General features: G+C 38.6%; 1 protein-coding gene across 1 annotated transcript; it reads right to left on the reverse strand.

Moving 5' to 3' along the window:
- Positions 1-775: 775 nt before the first annotated feature.
- On the reverse strand, positions 776-14,052 carry bves (blood vessel epicardial substance). The gene is made up of 8 exons (XM_036586432.1): positions 13,912-14,052; positions 12,992-13,245; positions 11,067-11,191; positions 7,700-7,887; positions 6,701-6,809; positions 6,343-6,510; positions 4,699-4,840; positions 776-1,394 (listed from the first exon to the last, which is right to left on the reverse strand). Exons 2-8 carry the CDS (start codon positions 13,227-13,229, stop codon positions 1,267-1,269), a joined length of 1,098 nt encoding a protein of 365 aa, XP_036442325.1. The 5' UTR covers positions 13,230-13,245; positions 13,912-14,052; the 3' UTR covers positions 776-1,266.
- Between the last annotated feature and the right edge of the window lie 3,610 nt (positions 14,053-17,662).

Consider the following 17,662-nt stretch of genomic DNA (forward strand, 5'->3'; position numbering starts at 1 on the left):
GACAGCAGAGTTTGTCTCCTTGCAGCAATGATAAATAGTCTAAACTACTGATCATTTTTCAGTATAAACAAAAATATTTTGAGTTGTAAATATTTTTACAAAAAAAAAATATTGAATGAATCTGAGGCCAAACACTGATAGAAGCTGATGACTGTTAATGTTTTTTTTTTGTTGTTGTTTTGTATTTTTTTTTAAAAACCAAAGAATTTAATAGCCATTTTGGTGTTTTGTTATCGCTATGTGAGCTGTAATTTCTTAATGTCAGTTAAATGTGAATGAAGCACTGGTTTACTTGGGTTTGTTTTTTTTACACTTTCTAATGATGACTACAAGATTTTCAAAGGTTTTGCTGGGACTATAGTGTTCTACATTTACTGTCATAATTGTCTTGATTGTGATAGTTATTTTACCTCAGTACCATTTATTTCTGTTTGGATGAACATGCTTGAAGATCATGGGATTCATTACAGACACTGATGAACCTCAGGAACTTTTCAATAGTGTATGGTCTTTTCTTGCACTTGGAATATACCAGTGCATTTTAAGGCTTTCTTTAGGGGGACCACTGAAATAAAAGAGTTTGCAACTTGCATTGGCAAAATAAACTTGATTGTGATCTGATTATGTTGCCACAGTGCCTGACATTTAATCTAAAAAATGCATTACTGTAATTACAGCACAGTTGTCATGATCTATGACAATGTCTATAAAAAAACTCTACATTAAACATTGTGAAATTATACAGATATTAATAAGCATATTTGAAAACACAGTATAGTGAGTGACAATACATGGCCATTTTATTCATCTACATTGTGTCAATATGGCAATATCTAATTATTAACAGCATAGACATGCATACACAAATGAATTATCTTTAAAGGAATAAAGGTCTGCCACCCACTGGCAAAATAAATCAAAATAAACTCTTAAAACATAGACATTGCTTTTAACTTGCAATCAGAGATGATATTGAGCATAGCTACACAAGTGGAAATAATCTAAATACTAATGTCAGACATATTTTTGACCAGACATGATATGAGTATTTTTAGAAAATCCTCTTAAAAAGCACAACATAGGCCTTGAATTTATCTGTAGTGAAAACAGGCCATAAGATTTCCAATCCAGATTTCGTGACCTAAATCTCTGCAGGGATGTACTGTATACTGTTTATATTCCATGTTCCAGGATAGATGGGATGGTATTTTAGAGCAAACGGTCACACAACGGTCCACTAAATGTCACTTGAGGCAGGGTGTGATGCTACACCTCCTCTGGAGTTTTGGGGCTGGGTTGGGAGGCAGTAGGTGAGTCAGCTTCAAAAACATCATCTTCCATTGCTTCTTCGATTGGCTTCATAGTCGTAGAGGCCTTGCTGATTGGTTTTTGTTCTGAAAAATTAGAGATTTACTGTGAAAAAACATGTACTGTGTATACGCTTCTCAGGATTACAACTGAATTGTGTTATTTCAAACACATGCAGTCACATTAACCAATCAAAGTGACATTTATTTTAAAAAATACACTCTTATTGCACTGTATCAAGCTGTCTGGGAAACACGAAGTGAGGTTTTTTGGGGAGGTGGTGGAGGTGGTGTGGGGTGTTCTTCAAAGCAATAAGAATTCGACCGAGAGGTAATTTAATCAGGATGTTGATATACTATATACATTTTTCCAGATATTACAGTATGTTCTTTGAAGTGTGTTTAGTGTTCTCTGCTTGAAGAGACCACTGTCATGGACCAAGTTTTTCACAGTAGTATTCACAGCTGTTTTAAAGATATACATTTAATACCTTACAGATACCTCAGTAGTCACTAGAGCTAACAACAGCATTACCACAGTATTAACTTCACAGCAGGTCCCAATATCAACTTTTATTTTTACGTTTCTGTGTGTGTGTGCACTGACATCTTGACTGATCTCAGATGCTCTGACACATAAAAGCCTGTAAATACTGCAGGCTGTTCTTTAACCATGTCACATTGAGAGTTCCTAAATGTATTTTTAATACATCACAATTGCTGTCCAATTGCAATATGGTATATTGTTAGCAGAAAATCAGTAAAACTAGAGCTAGGTATCTTTTCACCTTACTTCAATACTTTTGAGTATTGCAAATGTTGTTCAATACCAAATATTAATATCTAAGTAGTCTGTCTTATCAACATCATGCCAATGAGCATGCTTGTTCCAAAATCTTGACTGGTGAACATTAATAAGTACAAATGCAAACAGTAGCAGCATCTCCTAAATACCCCCACTACACACTCTTCAAAATTCAACACTGCTGGGTACCATGCTGTGACTACAGCTTTTGTAATGTACTAAAAAAAAGAACTTATGTTATTTCTTTCTTTATTTATCTAATTTCATTTATTTTTTTGTATTTACATAGAAATATGTTTTAGATAGTGGAAATCCACAAAAGAGCCCCTGTAAGGCCACGTACACTTTTATTGTAAAATAGCTTTAAAATATGGAATAATTAAAATGATACATAATACTGTCTCATACAATAAACACTGTTTGATCACAGGGCCAACTCAACATAAAGACTTCGCATTAAAATGCCAATATCCTACACTTTAATTGTAATTAATTTCCCCCTGAGGTCCCCTTATAAAGTTTGTGATTTTATTTACCCAAAACAGTCAAAATTAATTTTTCTTAGACTATCTTCCAACTGTACTGTATTTCATAGAACAGGACATTTTTGTTACTGTGGCTCACTGATTAATTAATTTAAATGTGCTCTGTTCTGATTGACTGTCCTGTATTCTGTCTCATTCAAAAAGCAATCCGGGCCAAAATATCAACATTTGTATCAAACATTTTTGAATGATACCCAGCCCCAGAGCAGGTGTTTATATGCACTTTGAAAAATACACAATATGGCCAAAAGTATGTATGCACACCCTTCCAAATTAGTGAATTCAGGTGTTTCAGCTACACCCTTTGCTTACAGGCGCACAAAATCAAGCACATAACCTTGCAATCTTCATAGACAAACACTGGCAGTAGAATATATAATACTGAAGAGCTCTTTAAGCATGGCACTGTCATAGGAGGCCAACCTTGCCCAATTTCTGTCCTGTTAGATCTGCCCCAGTCAACTGTAAGTGCTATTATTGTGAAATGTAAGCGTCTTGAACAACATCAGCACAATCATAAAGCAGCTGACCACGCAAACTCACAGAGCAGGACCTATTTACATAGATTTACAGAAGTCACTGCAGAGTTCCAAACTGCCTCTGGAAGCAACACCAGCAAAAGAACTGTGCCCTAGGGACTTCATGAAATGGGCTCCTGCCACTGGAGGCTGGAGCAGTAGAAACATGTTGTCTGGAGTGATAAATCATGCTTTACTATCTGGGAGTCTGATGGATGAATCTGAGTCTGGTGGATGGTGAACGTTACCTACTGGAATGCATAGTACCAACAGAAAGGTTTTGGCGGAGGAGGGATAATGGTCTGGGCTTTTTTTTTTTACAGGGTTTGGGCCCCTTAGTTCTAGTGAAGGGCAGTGACATTTTGGACAATTATATGCGTCCAACTTTGTGGGAAGGCCCTTTGCTGTTCCAGCATGACTGCTCCTGTGCACAAAGCAAGGTCCATAAAGACATGGTTTGAAGAGTTTGGTGTGAAAGAACTCCAGTGGCCTGCACAAAGCCCTGACCTCAACCCCACCAAACACTTTTGGGGTGAACTGGAACATCAATTGTGAGACAGGCCTTCTTGTTCAACATCAGTGTCTGACCTCACAAATGCTCATTCGACCGAATGGTGCACAAAGTCCCACCGACACTCTCTAAAATGTTGTAGCCTTCCCATAAGAGTGGAAGCTGCGAAAGCCACAAAGGGGGGACAACTCCATATTAATGCTCATGTTTTTAGAATAAGATGTCCAACAATGGTTGCGATGTATAGGCATCCACATGCTTTTGGCCATATAATGCATCTATATGCCCTAATTTTGAACTCTAATAGTACAGATGCAATTCTTCCAAATGTTTTAAGCAGTCTTGAATCGGTTACAGGGTAAACATTTATGGAAACATGTTTATGATATTGTGTGTAATGGGTTTCTGGCTTGCAGAATCTTGCACAAAACAAGCCCATTTTGATGTTAATGGTGAACTCTGTAACAGGTCAGGTTATGAGAGGAGTCACGCTATCAGAACACTGAGAGAACGTTAGGAATTCATATGAAAAGTCATTCAGTGATTTGGTTATATTTGAGAATGATATTTGGGATGATTTGGGGGTGGGGGGGAGAAAATGACGGTGAGAGAATATAAAACGTCTTACACCCCCATCAGGCGCGATCTGAGGTCACAGCTAGAGGAGGGACAGGAGGAAATAATATCAGAGAAACACTGATACAATAGCATGAGCTCATATGGAAGGAGTAGAGCAGCAGACATTTAGTTTATGGTAATGGACCAAACCGGAAGAGATGATTGGTAGGGTGGAAATGAGGCAGTTATATGAATGCAGACAGAAATTAATCTGTGTGTATAGTAGAGAGGGACAATCAGAGACAGACAGGAAAGTAGAAGGTTTGACAACATAATGTTGAACTCGGCCTTTTTATAAAGAACCACAGAACACACACATGCACAGTTAGTAAGTTGTAGTTACAGTTAGCATTGGTGCTAAGTGCTCATTAGCATGGGAACTAGTGAGACTTACGCAGTGACGAGCCACCTGAGCCCCCTCTCAGAATCTGATTAAGCACATCATCTGTGTCGCTAGTGCTGGCCATGCTGTTCCTCATCTGCATCATGGACAGCTGGGAGCACAGACTCGGCTGCCTCTCCATCTTCTTTACAGCCTGAAATTCAGTCATCATCATAATCATTGTCATGGTTATAATCACTGCCATCGTCTACATCCATCTCATGCCCATCAACGTTGTCATAATGATCATAGTTTGTGGCACATAAACATCATCCTCATACAAAAAGAAATGTACTGAAAACTGGGGACAGTCTAGGCCTATGCAGAGATATTTTGGGGGGCAGAGGAAAAAAGGCCAACCTGAAAGTGAATTATATTTAATTTACTTTAGAGAATATTGCAACCACTCTTATCAAGAGAGAGAGTGTGATCATGTTTCAGAGGAAACCAAACATAGTGTTAAGGGTTTCCCCAAAGCAGCCACAAATACTAGCTTTACCCTCTAAACAGGCATTTCCATTCCAACCCCCAGCCTACAAGGCTGTATAGTTACCCACCATGCTATTTTACTGCTATAAAACTCTGAGTTACAAGTCTGTTTAAGAGCACCACAGAGCCTATCATAAATCCCTGTTTTTTAACGTAACAAAAACTTGGTTTAGCAAGTCATTAGTGCCCCTTACTGTCGCTTGTTTGTTTGTTGTTCAAAATTACCACATCATGCTTTCCTAAAGATATTTTCCGAAGCTTCGGAGATGTGTGCATCCGTGACATGCTCACTGAGAAATGGTCATATATAAGAAAACTGTTATATACACAGACTAAGAGGCCCTCCCAACCCCACTCCCCCAAGAATTTGGTCCTGTATTGGAGGGAAGGAAACAAAAATTGATATGAGAACTAAAATCAAATATATGTTTATGTCATGTAGAGTTAATGCATGCTTTGGATTAACAAAGTATTTTGAGTCAAAAAAATCATAAACACCTTGCACAGCACTAGCTACAGGTTTTAGAGAGGGTGAGTGAGTTAAATTAAGACACTGAGGGCAAAATGAGACATTTTGTGTTCCCTTGCAAACTTGACTGGTAGATGTAGAGAGTTACTTTTCAGGGTTCAGTAATGTGCTGTTTATGGCACAGCATAGGTTATATTTTTGCTGTTGTTTTTGATTGTTTTGTTTATTTTTTTTGTTTTAGTGTTCTCTAGTCTACATTTCTAATAAACACAGTGCTAGTTTGTCAGTGCTATCCTCTTACTGACAATTCTGATAATGTTTGCATTGTTTTTACATTTCATTTGCCATAAATTGATTAGTGTGCTACCTTATATGAGCACAGCTTAATTTACCCCCCCCCATACCGTGATCAGTTTACCCTACACTTGGTGCAAGATAAGCTAAATTACCATTCTAGAATTTAAAAATGACAATGTTTAAATCTATTTTTCTCACATCAATAGTTGAATTACAGCCTACATGTAATGTATTCCACTTTTCAAAAACAACCATTTGACTAATGGTGATATGACGTGATACACAAAAGCTGGGCGTGTAACCCCTTGCTCCCCTACATCACATATTTCATTTATATTTTGTCATATATTCACAAAAGTTTCTATTATATTTCATTATCATATGGCTCATCAGGATCTTACCTTGTCACTAAGCGTGGGGTCATTAAGGGAGTACAGCTTGTTGGTGATGTCTTTACCGATGAGATATCGAAACACTTCGTTCAGAAATGAGTCCGACTCCAGAAAGTAAGTCAGCCTCTCTCTAGACCAGCACAGAAACTTGCAATTTTCCTCAGCTGTGATTGTCACCTGGAGATAAAGTGTTCCACATCACCAAACATGTTTCCAAACCTGTTTCTAAATCTTCAAATGCAGTAACCCTGCCAATATGATCAGTAGTGGCTCTGTATCCTCTTATTAAAGTTATATTGCTCTGAATTGTACTAAATACAGATGTATATGCTGCAAGTAATTAAATCTTCTATTCTGAAGAATTTACCTGGAACTTTTCTCCTCTGTTCATCTGTGTTGATCTGAACTCCGGGGAGTCGATGAAGGCATTGGTGTAAATATTGTGAAGGAAATGGCCGCGATATGACACCTTCAGTCTACAACAAACCCAGGGACTTGGTCAGGAATGTAAAAACATTGTTGAAAAGTCTGTAGTGAATATACAGTACTGTGCACAGGTTTTAGGCACCTGGGGAAATTATATTAAAAGGCCATTTATCTGGGCAGCAAGTGTTTATTTGCTCAGAAAACAATATTATAATAAATACAAATAATATTAATACAGTCAGTGGTGATTTCATGATTTCAGCCCAGTATTATTTGTAGTTATCATCATCCACCTGGTTTGGCTTGATCAATAGTTTATGTAGTTAAATCAGGTGTGCGGCTGATGTAATTTAATAAATCTATGTAATGGCTGGGGCCATCAAGGAGAAAACTGGAACCAAACCTGCATTCTTCTAACTAGCTTATATCACCTATTTTTTCTGAAAATTCTTCTTACGTTTTACATTTGCATTAATATTTGTTTGAATGTATTCTAATGTTCCATTGTGTTTGTACAAGCCGGAACACACTTACTGCTCAAATAAATGGTTTAAAACTGTTAGTAGGATAGTAGGTATGAAAATATGCAAAAAATAAATCTAAGCAAACAAAAATATTTAGAATGCAAGGAATGTAATATTTCATCTGCAAGATAAATTGTCTTAAAAGCACTTTGCAGATAAGATTCATTCATTTAGCCTATTTCTAGACATTTTAACTGACATTTTGTCAGTGAAACTATCTTACCCTTCTGGCAGAACAGTAGAATTGTAACAAATGAATGTTTAATATCTGTCAGGAGTATAAGACAGTTGTATGTGCTAAGTATGGAAACTGATCTAATAAAGAAAAATATATAAACTTTATTGATAATATTCAAGACATTTAACCTGCTAATCTGCTATTTTTACAATGACAGTGCTCGCTGTGAGTCACATACTTTCCCTTCAGGAGAATGCTGAGACGCTCATCCACTGAGGTCTTATCCTCGGCAGCGTACACTTGGCCTTTCTTAAGGGTCTGGATGGTGCAAAACTGACCAGTCAGCCTCTGGAACAGAGCTTCACGCACATGCAGCGGCTCGAACATCCGCTTATATACTGACCTCAGCTCACGGTCTATCTTAATCTGAGGTTAAACAAAAAAAGACCACATGAACATTGATTTTCAGTATGAAGTGAAATGCCATGAAATACATATCCAAAAAAATATATTTGTTTTAAATATATAAGCATACATATACATAAAGCGTCAGAGGAGGGAGCAGTAGAGTGTGAAGGACACAGAGAGCCATGCCTGAAGTAACGTCCCAGCGGTCTGTTCTGTCCTGGTTTTACAAAGTGCTAGAGCACAAAGATTAGCCTCAGTTTCCAGGTGACAGTATAACTTATTTCTGGTAAAGTGGAATTATTCTTTTTCTTTTTTTCTAGCATTTAAAATAATCAAATAAGTTTGTCACCGGAATATTAGGTACTTCTCCCACATAATGTTGCACAACATCTCAATAATTCAGTGCTGTTTTAGTATGTACATCATGGTAAACAATTCAAGTCTATTAGCAAAGCTTTACATAGAATACAAAAAAAATACACCACAAAACAAAGGTTCCCTTTGGTGTAATCATGATAGAAGAAAATGGAACAAAACATACATATCAAAATAAACTGGTCAGGTTTGTAAGACATTCTTTAAGCATTCAGTACCAGCTCTGAAAATATAATATATTCACTGTACTAAATCATAAAATGACTATGATATGTCATCAGAGATTAAGAAAACATACTGGCTTCTCTAACAACAGTGCTACAGCCAGTATGTTCTCATTTGTATTTTCTGTTTTGGAGCATAAAGTCTGTTTGTGTTTTTGCCTGTGATCCTGCCCACTGCCCATTTCCCAGTACCATTTCAACACCCTGGGTTGCCAGATATGAAATAAACTGGCAGGCAAACACAGCATGCTTCAGCCATGGAAGCAAGCAAACAAACTGGATCCTGACCTAAAAGCTGGTACTGTATGCTAAAAGAATGTCTTAAAAACCTGACCAGTTTATTTTGATTTGCATGTTTTGTTCCATTTTCTTCTATCATGATTACACCAAAGGGAACCTTTGTTTTGTAGTGTATTTTTTTGTATTCTGTGTAAAGCTTTGCTAATAGACTTGAATTGTTTACCATGATGTACACTAAAACAGCCCTGAATTATTGAGACGTTGTGCAACATTATGTGGGAGAAGTACCTAATATTACAGTGACAAACTTATTTGATTATTTTAAATGCTAGAAAAAAAGAAAAAGAATGATTCCACTTTACCAGAAATAAGTTATGTGCATTCTTCTTAAAAGCTCCATGACCAGAGACGTACTAAAATGTGAGTAAATACTGATGATTCATTTGAAAGATGGAGACGTCTTAAAGCCCAGAAGGACTTTATGATGCTGGACTTTCAGACGCTGGATTTTAAAATGCTGAGTTTGCTCATTTTCTCCTGAACAGGTAAGCAGTGAGCTTCTGCTAAGGATAGCTAACCTTAACTAATTTATCATGGCTACTAGTAGCGATGGTCATTGTAAGCTATTTCAACATTCGAGTACTTGCATTCATACTCTGTGGTCTGTGTGCAGCTGGGATATCAAGGCGGATGAGGCAGAAGTTAGCTTCCTGTTGGCCAGCTTCTTGCTCAAATTTTCCTGTTCCACCTTGAATGGTAACTCAGGCGCCAGAATGTACCTGCTGCAACATTTAAGGTGGAACAGGAAAATTCAAAGGAATTGAAGAATCTGGTGAATAGGCTGTGGCGGCAGAATGTAACTGCTGCACCATTTAAGGTGGAATGGGCAAATTTGAACAAAAAGCTGGCAAATAAGAAACTGACTTCAGCTTCTTCAAGGCAGCGAGTATTTTCGGAGCAATGGGCTTTTGTTTTTGGGATAACGGGCTTAGCTTTGGCCACCATACATATCCATACCTAACAATGACAGAGTTTTAAAAAAATCCACAAGCTGGTTTATAATTTGCAAACAATAAAAACATTGCAAACGTATACATTAGTTGATCAACTTAAAGTGTATGTCTTGTCATCACTTGCTATTGTCAAAGTTTAATGCTGTCAAAGTTTAGTGTTGACCTTGTTTGTGTAGGTTCAGTGTCTCAGCCTAACAACCCCTGTGAGCTTTGAGCCTGGGGAGGAGAGGGCATGGGCACACAACGCCAAATTCTTAAATTTGGACTGCAGTACCCATTTTAACCGCTTGCTCACAGTATTACATATTGCTCTTTTAACTTCATTTATGTAAACAATATCCTGTAGCACCATAATGTATTTAAAAAAAATTCTGACATTAATTTTGAGCAGTTTAGCCCAGCACTACTGTCTGAATACTTCCATATGTACAGTGTATACTCTTAGAAACATGAATGTAACTCATTCTCTACTTGTTTTAAACACACTGTGATGAATGTCAGGCTTTGTAGTAAAACCACATTTCACTGTAAATCTACCGGCAGAACTTGCAGAATAAGAATTTAAAATATTGTCACTTATTTAACATTTATAAAAAATTATATTGATAAAAAGGGTCTGAATTACAAAATGAGAGATGTTAATTAAGCTGCAACAATGAGATATTTCTTTGTTCAGTTCGTTAAACACTGGGTATTCAGATGATGATCAGTTTTACATTTTTCAAGCATAGTATTGTTTTGGTATTGAGCATTGTGATACTACACTTCAATCGGTATTGAAGTCAAAATTCAGGTATCATGACAACTCTATTTACAAAGCTGACTGTGAACACCAATCATTTTTCACTCTGCCCAATTACACACTGAAATTTCTCCAGATCTAAACATCCCTGCATAGCTGAAGACAGCTGGAATTAGGAGGGTGTCAGGCTGCATGGTGGGAGCAGAGAGACAGTAACTAAACTGGGTGGCCCCAAGGCTTCAGACATGAGACTCTCTGGAGCTAATAGGGATGCAGTGGTCTCATTCTGTCAGCCAGTGAAGCTGTAGCTTGGCTTAAACAATAACCTTTGGCTCCCAGAAGAACGAAAAAATGTTTTTTTCTGCATTTCCTTTAAAGAAATCTTACAATAATACATTCTTAATCATTTGTTCTGTCACTTATTTAAGCCTTGTGTTATTTCTGAGTTTGTTCCACCTTTTCATCTCCAGCTCTTTCTGTGAATACAAAATATGAAAATATGCTTCCAATTCATTCTATCTTTGAAATAGCAAATAAAGAGCCAAGGTCCCACTTCTGTTCTGAAATCACACTTCAGAATGTACCTTAACATTCAGTACTCACAGGCCTACGCTTGTACAGCAAGAAGAAGAAATGCATGAAGTTGACGAGGAGGAAGACTGCATTCCATACCAACACATCCAATGTACATCTGTACAGAGTAGCCCAGGTTATAAACAGGCAGCACCCTGTAAAAATAAAAAGAAAATGAACATTTCCTACTGAAAAACATCAAGGTTCAATTGCTCTGTCTTAAGAAAGGTTGCAATCAGACAGAACATAATGCAATTTCCATAGCACTGCTGAGCACTTCTGATTAAGGGGTTAATTCAGTTCATGATTAAAAAGCACTGTTTCAGACTTTATCATAACGCTTCACATTTCATGCAGTCTGATTTGCAGTGAGGCTTTTTAAACACCAGGAAGGTTGTATGTCTTACTTAACACAGCAGGGCTGCAGTCACTGAACTCTTTTTGAAAAGCACAGCATTTGAGCGACAGTGGGAAGCCCGGGTCCAAATTCAAATCCAAAGTTTACAACTACGCATGACTATGACAACCAAACAGACACTATTGTTTTGTTTACAAACACGAAAAGGGGCCATTATGTTCATGGAAATACACACACACACATCTTCTAAGCTGCTTATCCTTCTGGGTCACGGGAGGAGCTGGAGCCTATCCCAGCAGTCATTGGGTGGAAGGCAGGATACACCCTGGACAGGTCGCCAGTCCATCGCAGGGCAGACAGACAGACAGACATATACATTCACACGCACACTCACACCTAGGGGCAATTTAACATGTCCAATTGGCCTGACTGCATGTCTTTGGACTGTGGGAGGAAACCCACACAGACACAGGGAGAACATGAAAACTCCACACAGAAAGGACCCTGCTCGCCCGGCCGGGGAATCGAACCCAGGCCCTCCTTGCTGTGAGGCGGCAGCGCTACCCACCGTGCCTTCATGGAAATAAAGTTATCAAATCAAGCAATGAAAATGTACATTAATTTACAAATTACATTAACTTACAGATCTGTACATTTTCTATATATTGTAATAGGAATCTGCAGTGCACCAAATCCATTTAAGTGAAATCACTGCAGATTACTATAAATCTTAAAGGGCCCATATCATGCCAATTTTCCTCATTTTTTTTAAATGTAAGAATTTGATGTCTTTTCAAAACATACTATTAACTTCCCAGTTTGTACAATCAACATACAGAAGCTAAGAAACAAAAACAGCCTATCTTGAATTCATTGTTTTTGTGATGTCATGAAAAGCCAAATCATTTTCACATATTTGACTATTCTGCCTACATTTATTTAGCTCTGTGCTTACATGCTGAAGTTATAAGGACTGTTTCAGCCCAGACTGCTTTCTGAATGAAGCACAATGCAAGGCATCCAATCAGAACAGAGGTCATTTATACATATCAGTCTTAAACACACAGTAACAAAAACAGCCTGTTTAACTATATATCCCAAATATATTGCATCATCACAGTATCAGATGATCTTTAAGTGTCATTAATAATGTTAATGTTAATGACCCCATGCTTGCTGAGCATTGGTACTCTGTTCTAGTAGAATTTCTCATAAACCTGACAAAGCTTGTTTTGATTAAACAGTTTGGTTCTGTTCTCCTTCTCCTGAAAGAATACCAACCAGAGCCTTAACCAGTATTGTAAACATTAAGCAGACAGAAATTAGATTTCTAAAGAGCAAACATACCATTTAGTTTCGTGTATTTTGAAAATGTTCTTTCAAAACAGCCCAAAATGATACACAAGTCTTTCTTGTCATCTATCAGTATAATCAAAATAAATATTTTCATGTGACACCAGTACCAGTATATCAGTGCACGATATCACCCAGCACTACACTGACTAAACCTGAGAGATTGTTCCAAGGACATGTCAACAAATCATCACTTGGATGCAATTTTTGTGTGTAGTGGCCAGCAGAGGGCGTTCAGTCTGACCTGTCATCAGTAGAAGCCTCAGGAGGATCATGTGCAGGCCCACGGTGGTAGGAATAAGAAGGCCCACCAGTAAACTCAGGTTGCCGAGGTGAAAGAGCAGGTGATGGGCTTTCTCCCACTCCTGGCACGTTGTAACATTTGATGGCATCTCGGAAGGACCTGACCCCACTGTCATACTCGAGTCCAGTGGGGCCAGGGTTGTGTAGAAAAAGGTGTTTGGATCTGGTGCAGCAGACATTTTGAGGGACAGCAAGCTAAAGAGAAATGAATGTAAAATAAGTGAGGGAACGGTCACTTATTTAGAAATAAATCTGAAACAGGTACCATGAAACCTAGAATACAGGGGTCTGTATATTTCTGTATTCATGCTCTTACAGGGCACATGCTCTTGGTGGCACTCCCACACAAGCCAAATCAGTACGCCTAGAAATGTGCAGACAAATAATATATCTAGCCAGGAAAAGTCCGTTTGAGTGTTTATTTTACATTTGATCTTCTTCTAATTTATACCTAGCTGGGACAGTAAGATAAAGCACCCTAGGATAGCTGAAGCACTCCATTTGTCTTAGACAGTGTGGACAAAACCGATTCTAAGGTGACAGAGGAGTAAATCGAGCTCAGTCAAATTAATAATCTTCAGTTGGAAGAGTGAAATGCAGTAAAATGCTGCTGCTTGCATTTAGAAAGCAACTCAAACGCCAGCAAGTCACAGATATACTTCAGTTTGAAGACTTAGCGTACGATCTTAAAGCGATTAAAATAAACTCCTGCAGGGGAAACACAGCGGTCTTCCCCTCGTCTATTCCCCTTGTGGACTGCAGTGAACTTTCCCTTATTTCAACTTTTAGCCTCGTCTTCGACATCGAAATGCTGAAAAACCAAACCACACCAAAACATGGCAAACAGAAAAAAACACTTACCAGACTCACTACTGAGCTGAAACGCTGTCTGTCGAGTAAGACAGAGAAAAAAGTGGGAGACGCGCTGAGGCTGTGTGAGTGGGATCTAGTGGGGGGCTGCGCAGTGTGAGTAGCGCATTCCTGCGGGCTGACAGGCATCGACTAAAATGGGCAAGAAGCGCAGCGACACTCGTCAACATCGCCTCGCCTCTCTCTCCTGCAGTAACTACACACGCCGGTAGGGGGAGACTTCCATCAGAGAAAACTTCGAGGGAACGTGAACTCTGGTGGTCATTCTTGTTGTGGCTCTAGCATATTGTGGCATCTGTGCAGAAGAACGCAACGGTCGAGATAGCGGGCAGGTCACTTCTAGTCATACGCTTTCATCTGACACTGCACTGACTCCACAGCCCAGCACAGAATAGCACAAGCAACACATCTTTAAGCTAAAAACTCATTTACACATTAAATGCTGTGTCTGAAATGGTCTGTAATTACTGTAGCCTACATTAGAAAATCTGGATCACTATACAGAACATTATACACCAGTTAGATCCGACCTACAATCTTATTGGTTGAGAAACGTTCTAACTGTGCTGGTATTTGTGATACATGGCTTTATCACACCAAAACTGTATCACTCCGCCGACGAGTTGCTAAGTAACCAGTGACGCAACGACAAGCTTCATGCACACCAACCTTAGTTGTTTTGTATTTGTGCTTATACAAAACGAGAAATGAATACATGACTTTAAAAATAACATATGACCAGAGAAGTTGTAGAGAGGAGAATTACCACTCTGTAATGTCTTCTGGGTTTCTCAAACGCTTAAGGGCACTCTCGAGCGAGTACTTAAACATTTTTAATATGAAATTATATATTCATTTCCTGTACACATAACAACATAAAACATTTTAACACTGCTGTTATATTTTAAGAGCTTTGAACTCGAGTTACAGGAGTTTAACACGGCGCCTCATGTACGTTTATGACGTCAGTGAACGCCAACAGGCAATGAGCTGGTCCGCTGGCCAACCAATCAGCACTCAGTATCAGTAAGGCTGGCGTCCTGGGCCATATTACAGATAAGTCTGAAATCTTATCTGCTTAGTCACCATGACAACTTTAGCTAGGACTGAATTTAGGACAGAGGCTATTACAGAACAACCATTCTTAAGTTCATAATCGTACCCCAGATAAGAAAACAGTATTACAGAAACATCCTAACTAGACAAAATTTCCTAAATTCTGTCCTAACTTTAAGACAACCCCAAAGGCGTCTTAACTTCTGTTTTAACCTCAAGTTTCTACTCGTTTTGTGCAGTAACAGGCAGCATAGTTTACTATAGCTAGCATAATGACGTTACATTTATCTACATTGAAAACGGTGCTTTGACTTTCAGTTTTTTTCAACAGCGTTTTAAAAAACCCCATGAGAGGGAGTGTGTTATCGCGAAATAACATCACGGTTGTGATTTGGTCACAGCCGTGATGTTATTCGCGATAACACACGACCCCGAGTGTTCTATTGCTTTTATACAACAGTTAAATAAATAAAGTAAGAAATACATAAACTGGGCCGTGAATGTGGCATTTAATATGTTTTAATGTTAGCAATTCCTTCCGCCAAATTATAGTTCCTTAACAAGCAGCTCGTTGCTACGTCACATTAACGAGCTCCTCTCACTCGCTGCACAGCCGGCAGTTCGTTCTCCAGCCCCACACAGACCAGCTGACAGTTTAGGAATTTAGTGTAGTCTCATCTTCAGAGTCTGACCAAATCGGCTGTCTGTCAAATGTGATCTTATCCATATTCTGTTTGTGCGCAAAGTAAGAAGTAAAAACGTTCAAATGGCTTGAACGTCTCCTAGCAAAGTCGTTGCTTAGCAACGGCGTCCCAGCGGAGTGATACAGTGAAACGTGATGTTATGGCGAAATAACAGGTCGGTTAGAACGCCGCTCAACCAATCAGCTTGCGTGGCCGGAACTAACTGTTGTATAATGCTTGATAAAAACTCGCCAGATACAATATTACAGTGATGGTAGTAAATAATGAAGAGACAGAGTTGAACGTATGTCGGTTTATTAGGAGGAGTAACGTTAGCACGGCCGGCCAAAGCATTTGGAAAATGAAACTGAATCTTGAGAGTGGCGATCCTCTGATAAACAGCACGACGCGCTGTCACAATATTCTTAACTGTTTATCGCACCTTAGTTTTATGTGACCTTTTTACATTTAACGTTTGCTGTCTGGCTAACTAACTTGATTACGTGTTTACGTTTCAGCTGTGTGCGTATGGTCGGTTGCTAGGTAACAGACATGACAGTTTATTGTCGAGTTCGATCGAGTAAGTTAAGATTTCCTAACTTGAGATAAGAAGCTGTAAGATAAGATAAGATTCTTAAATGAAGATAAGATTTGCTTCTGTAATATGAATTCATGAAAAATCTTATCTTGACCTTTCAGACCTTAAGCTAAGACAAAAAGATAGGAAGTTTCTGTTATACGGCCCCTGCTGCCCATTACTGAGCCCCTAGAGTTAATGACATTGCGTTCCCTCGCAAATGTTTTGCTTTCCCTCGCGATATGCTTGTCAGATAGCAAGCAAACGTAGGACCAGAGGTGCCCAACGACATTGCCTATATTAGAGCTTTGTTTTTAGCATAGCTAACGTTAAAAGCTGTTTTCCCAGCTTTGTCAGTCTATTCTGAGTTTATTAAGCAATTGTTCTCTGCAATCTCTGTAAATGTAGCTTTTACTGTACAAGGACACTCAATCTCAGTTTCAGTTTGCGCTCACTAATAGCATAATCATGTTTGATTTTGAGAAGCGACGCTATGTCTTTATATTTCAATCCAGGATCAACGTAAATTCAATGAGCTGCTCCATCTCTGAGCTTAAGCAAAGCACAGCTTATGCAAGCGATTGCAAACCGTTTGCATCGTAATGCAAAACATTTGCGAGGGAACGCAAAACATTTACAAGGGAACGCAATGTCATTAACTTTATTTATTTATTTTTTTAACTCCGGCCCCTTAGGGGCTCCGTAGCCCAAAACCCGTTTACTGGAGAAAAAGGAACCATGCTAAACTCTCCGCTCTACGGCGCTTCTCGCGCTGCTCCTCTGATACGCACGCGCTGACGCGTTGCTAAGATACAGACAGTGGCAGCCAGAGCTGGAAAACAAACGAATCTGCAAGTTTTAAACTCCGTTTAAAACTAGTAGTGACAAAGACCAATTTCTTTATTCTATCACCCGTTGTGTGCAGATGACACTGTAAGCAATCGTTTTTTGTTTTTTAAATGTTTTTTAATTTTTTAAAATTTTAACGGTGAACTTAGTAACGAAAGTTATATATACAGTTTAGCTCATCACTCGGCTGTAAAAAGGTCAGCACTAACCGGTAGCGTTAATTGTTCTACTTTGTGAAAATGTCCGATCGTAGCGCATATTTATAGACAGAGCTCTACTTAACACTGTAGGTAGGTAGCAATTTTGATAGCTTAAATCACACAAGGCTTCTTATTCGCCAGCTTTTTGTTCAAATCGTCCACCTTTCTCAAAACCTCCACCTTAAATGCGGCAGTACAGCAGTTCCATTCTGGTGCCTTAGGCCACTGAGGCGTTCAGGCACCATTTAAGGTGAAACTCCTTATCGGAAAATATTACCAGCATTAAAAGAATAATAATGTTATTGATAGCTGAAATTGACTGCTCATTACATTGTTTACAAATCTGTAGATAGAACATCATTAATTGTAGCTATTTT

This window comes from Colossoma macropomum, unplaced genomic scaffold (assembly GCF_904425465.1).
Source record: "Colossoma macropomum unplaced genomic scaffold, Colossoma_macropomum, whole genome shotgun sequence".
NCBI lineage: Eukaryota > Metazoa > Chordata > Actinopteri > Characiformes > Serrasalmidae > Colossoma > Colossoma macropomum.

What these genes read in the sequence shown, in the direction of transcription:
- bves (XM_036586432.1), bottom strand. Translation starts at nt 13,229, where the DNA reads ATGTCTGCTGCACCAGATCCAAACACCTTTTTCTACACAACCCTGGCC. An exon ending in AGCATTCTCCTGAAGGGAAA is followed by an intron (nt 6,810 to 7,699) that starts GTATGTGACTCA and finishes GGTTTGTTGTAG; the next exon opens with ACTGAAGGTGTCATATCGCG. An exon ending in ACCCCACGCTTAGTGACAAG is followed by an intron (nt 4,841 to 6,342) that starts GTAAGATCCTGA and finishes ACTGAATTTCAG; the next exon opens with GCTGTAAAGAAGATGGAGAG.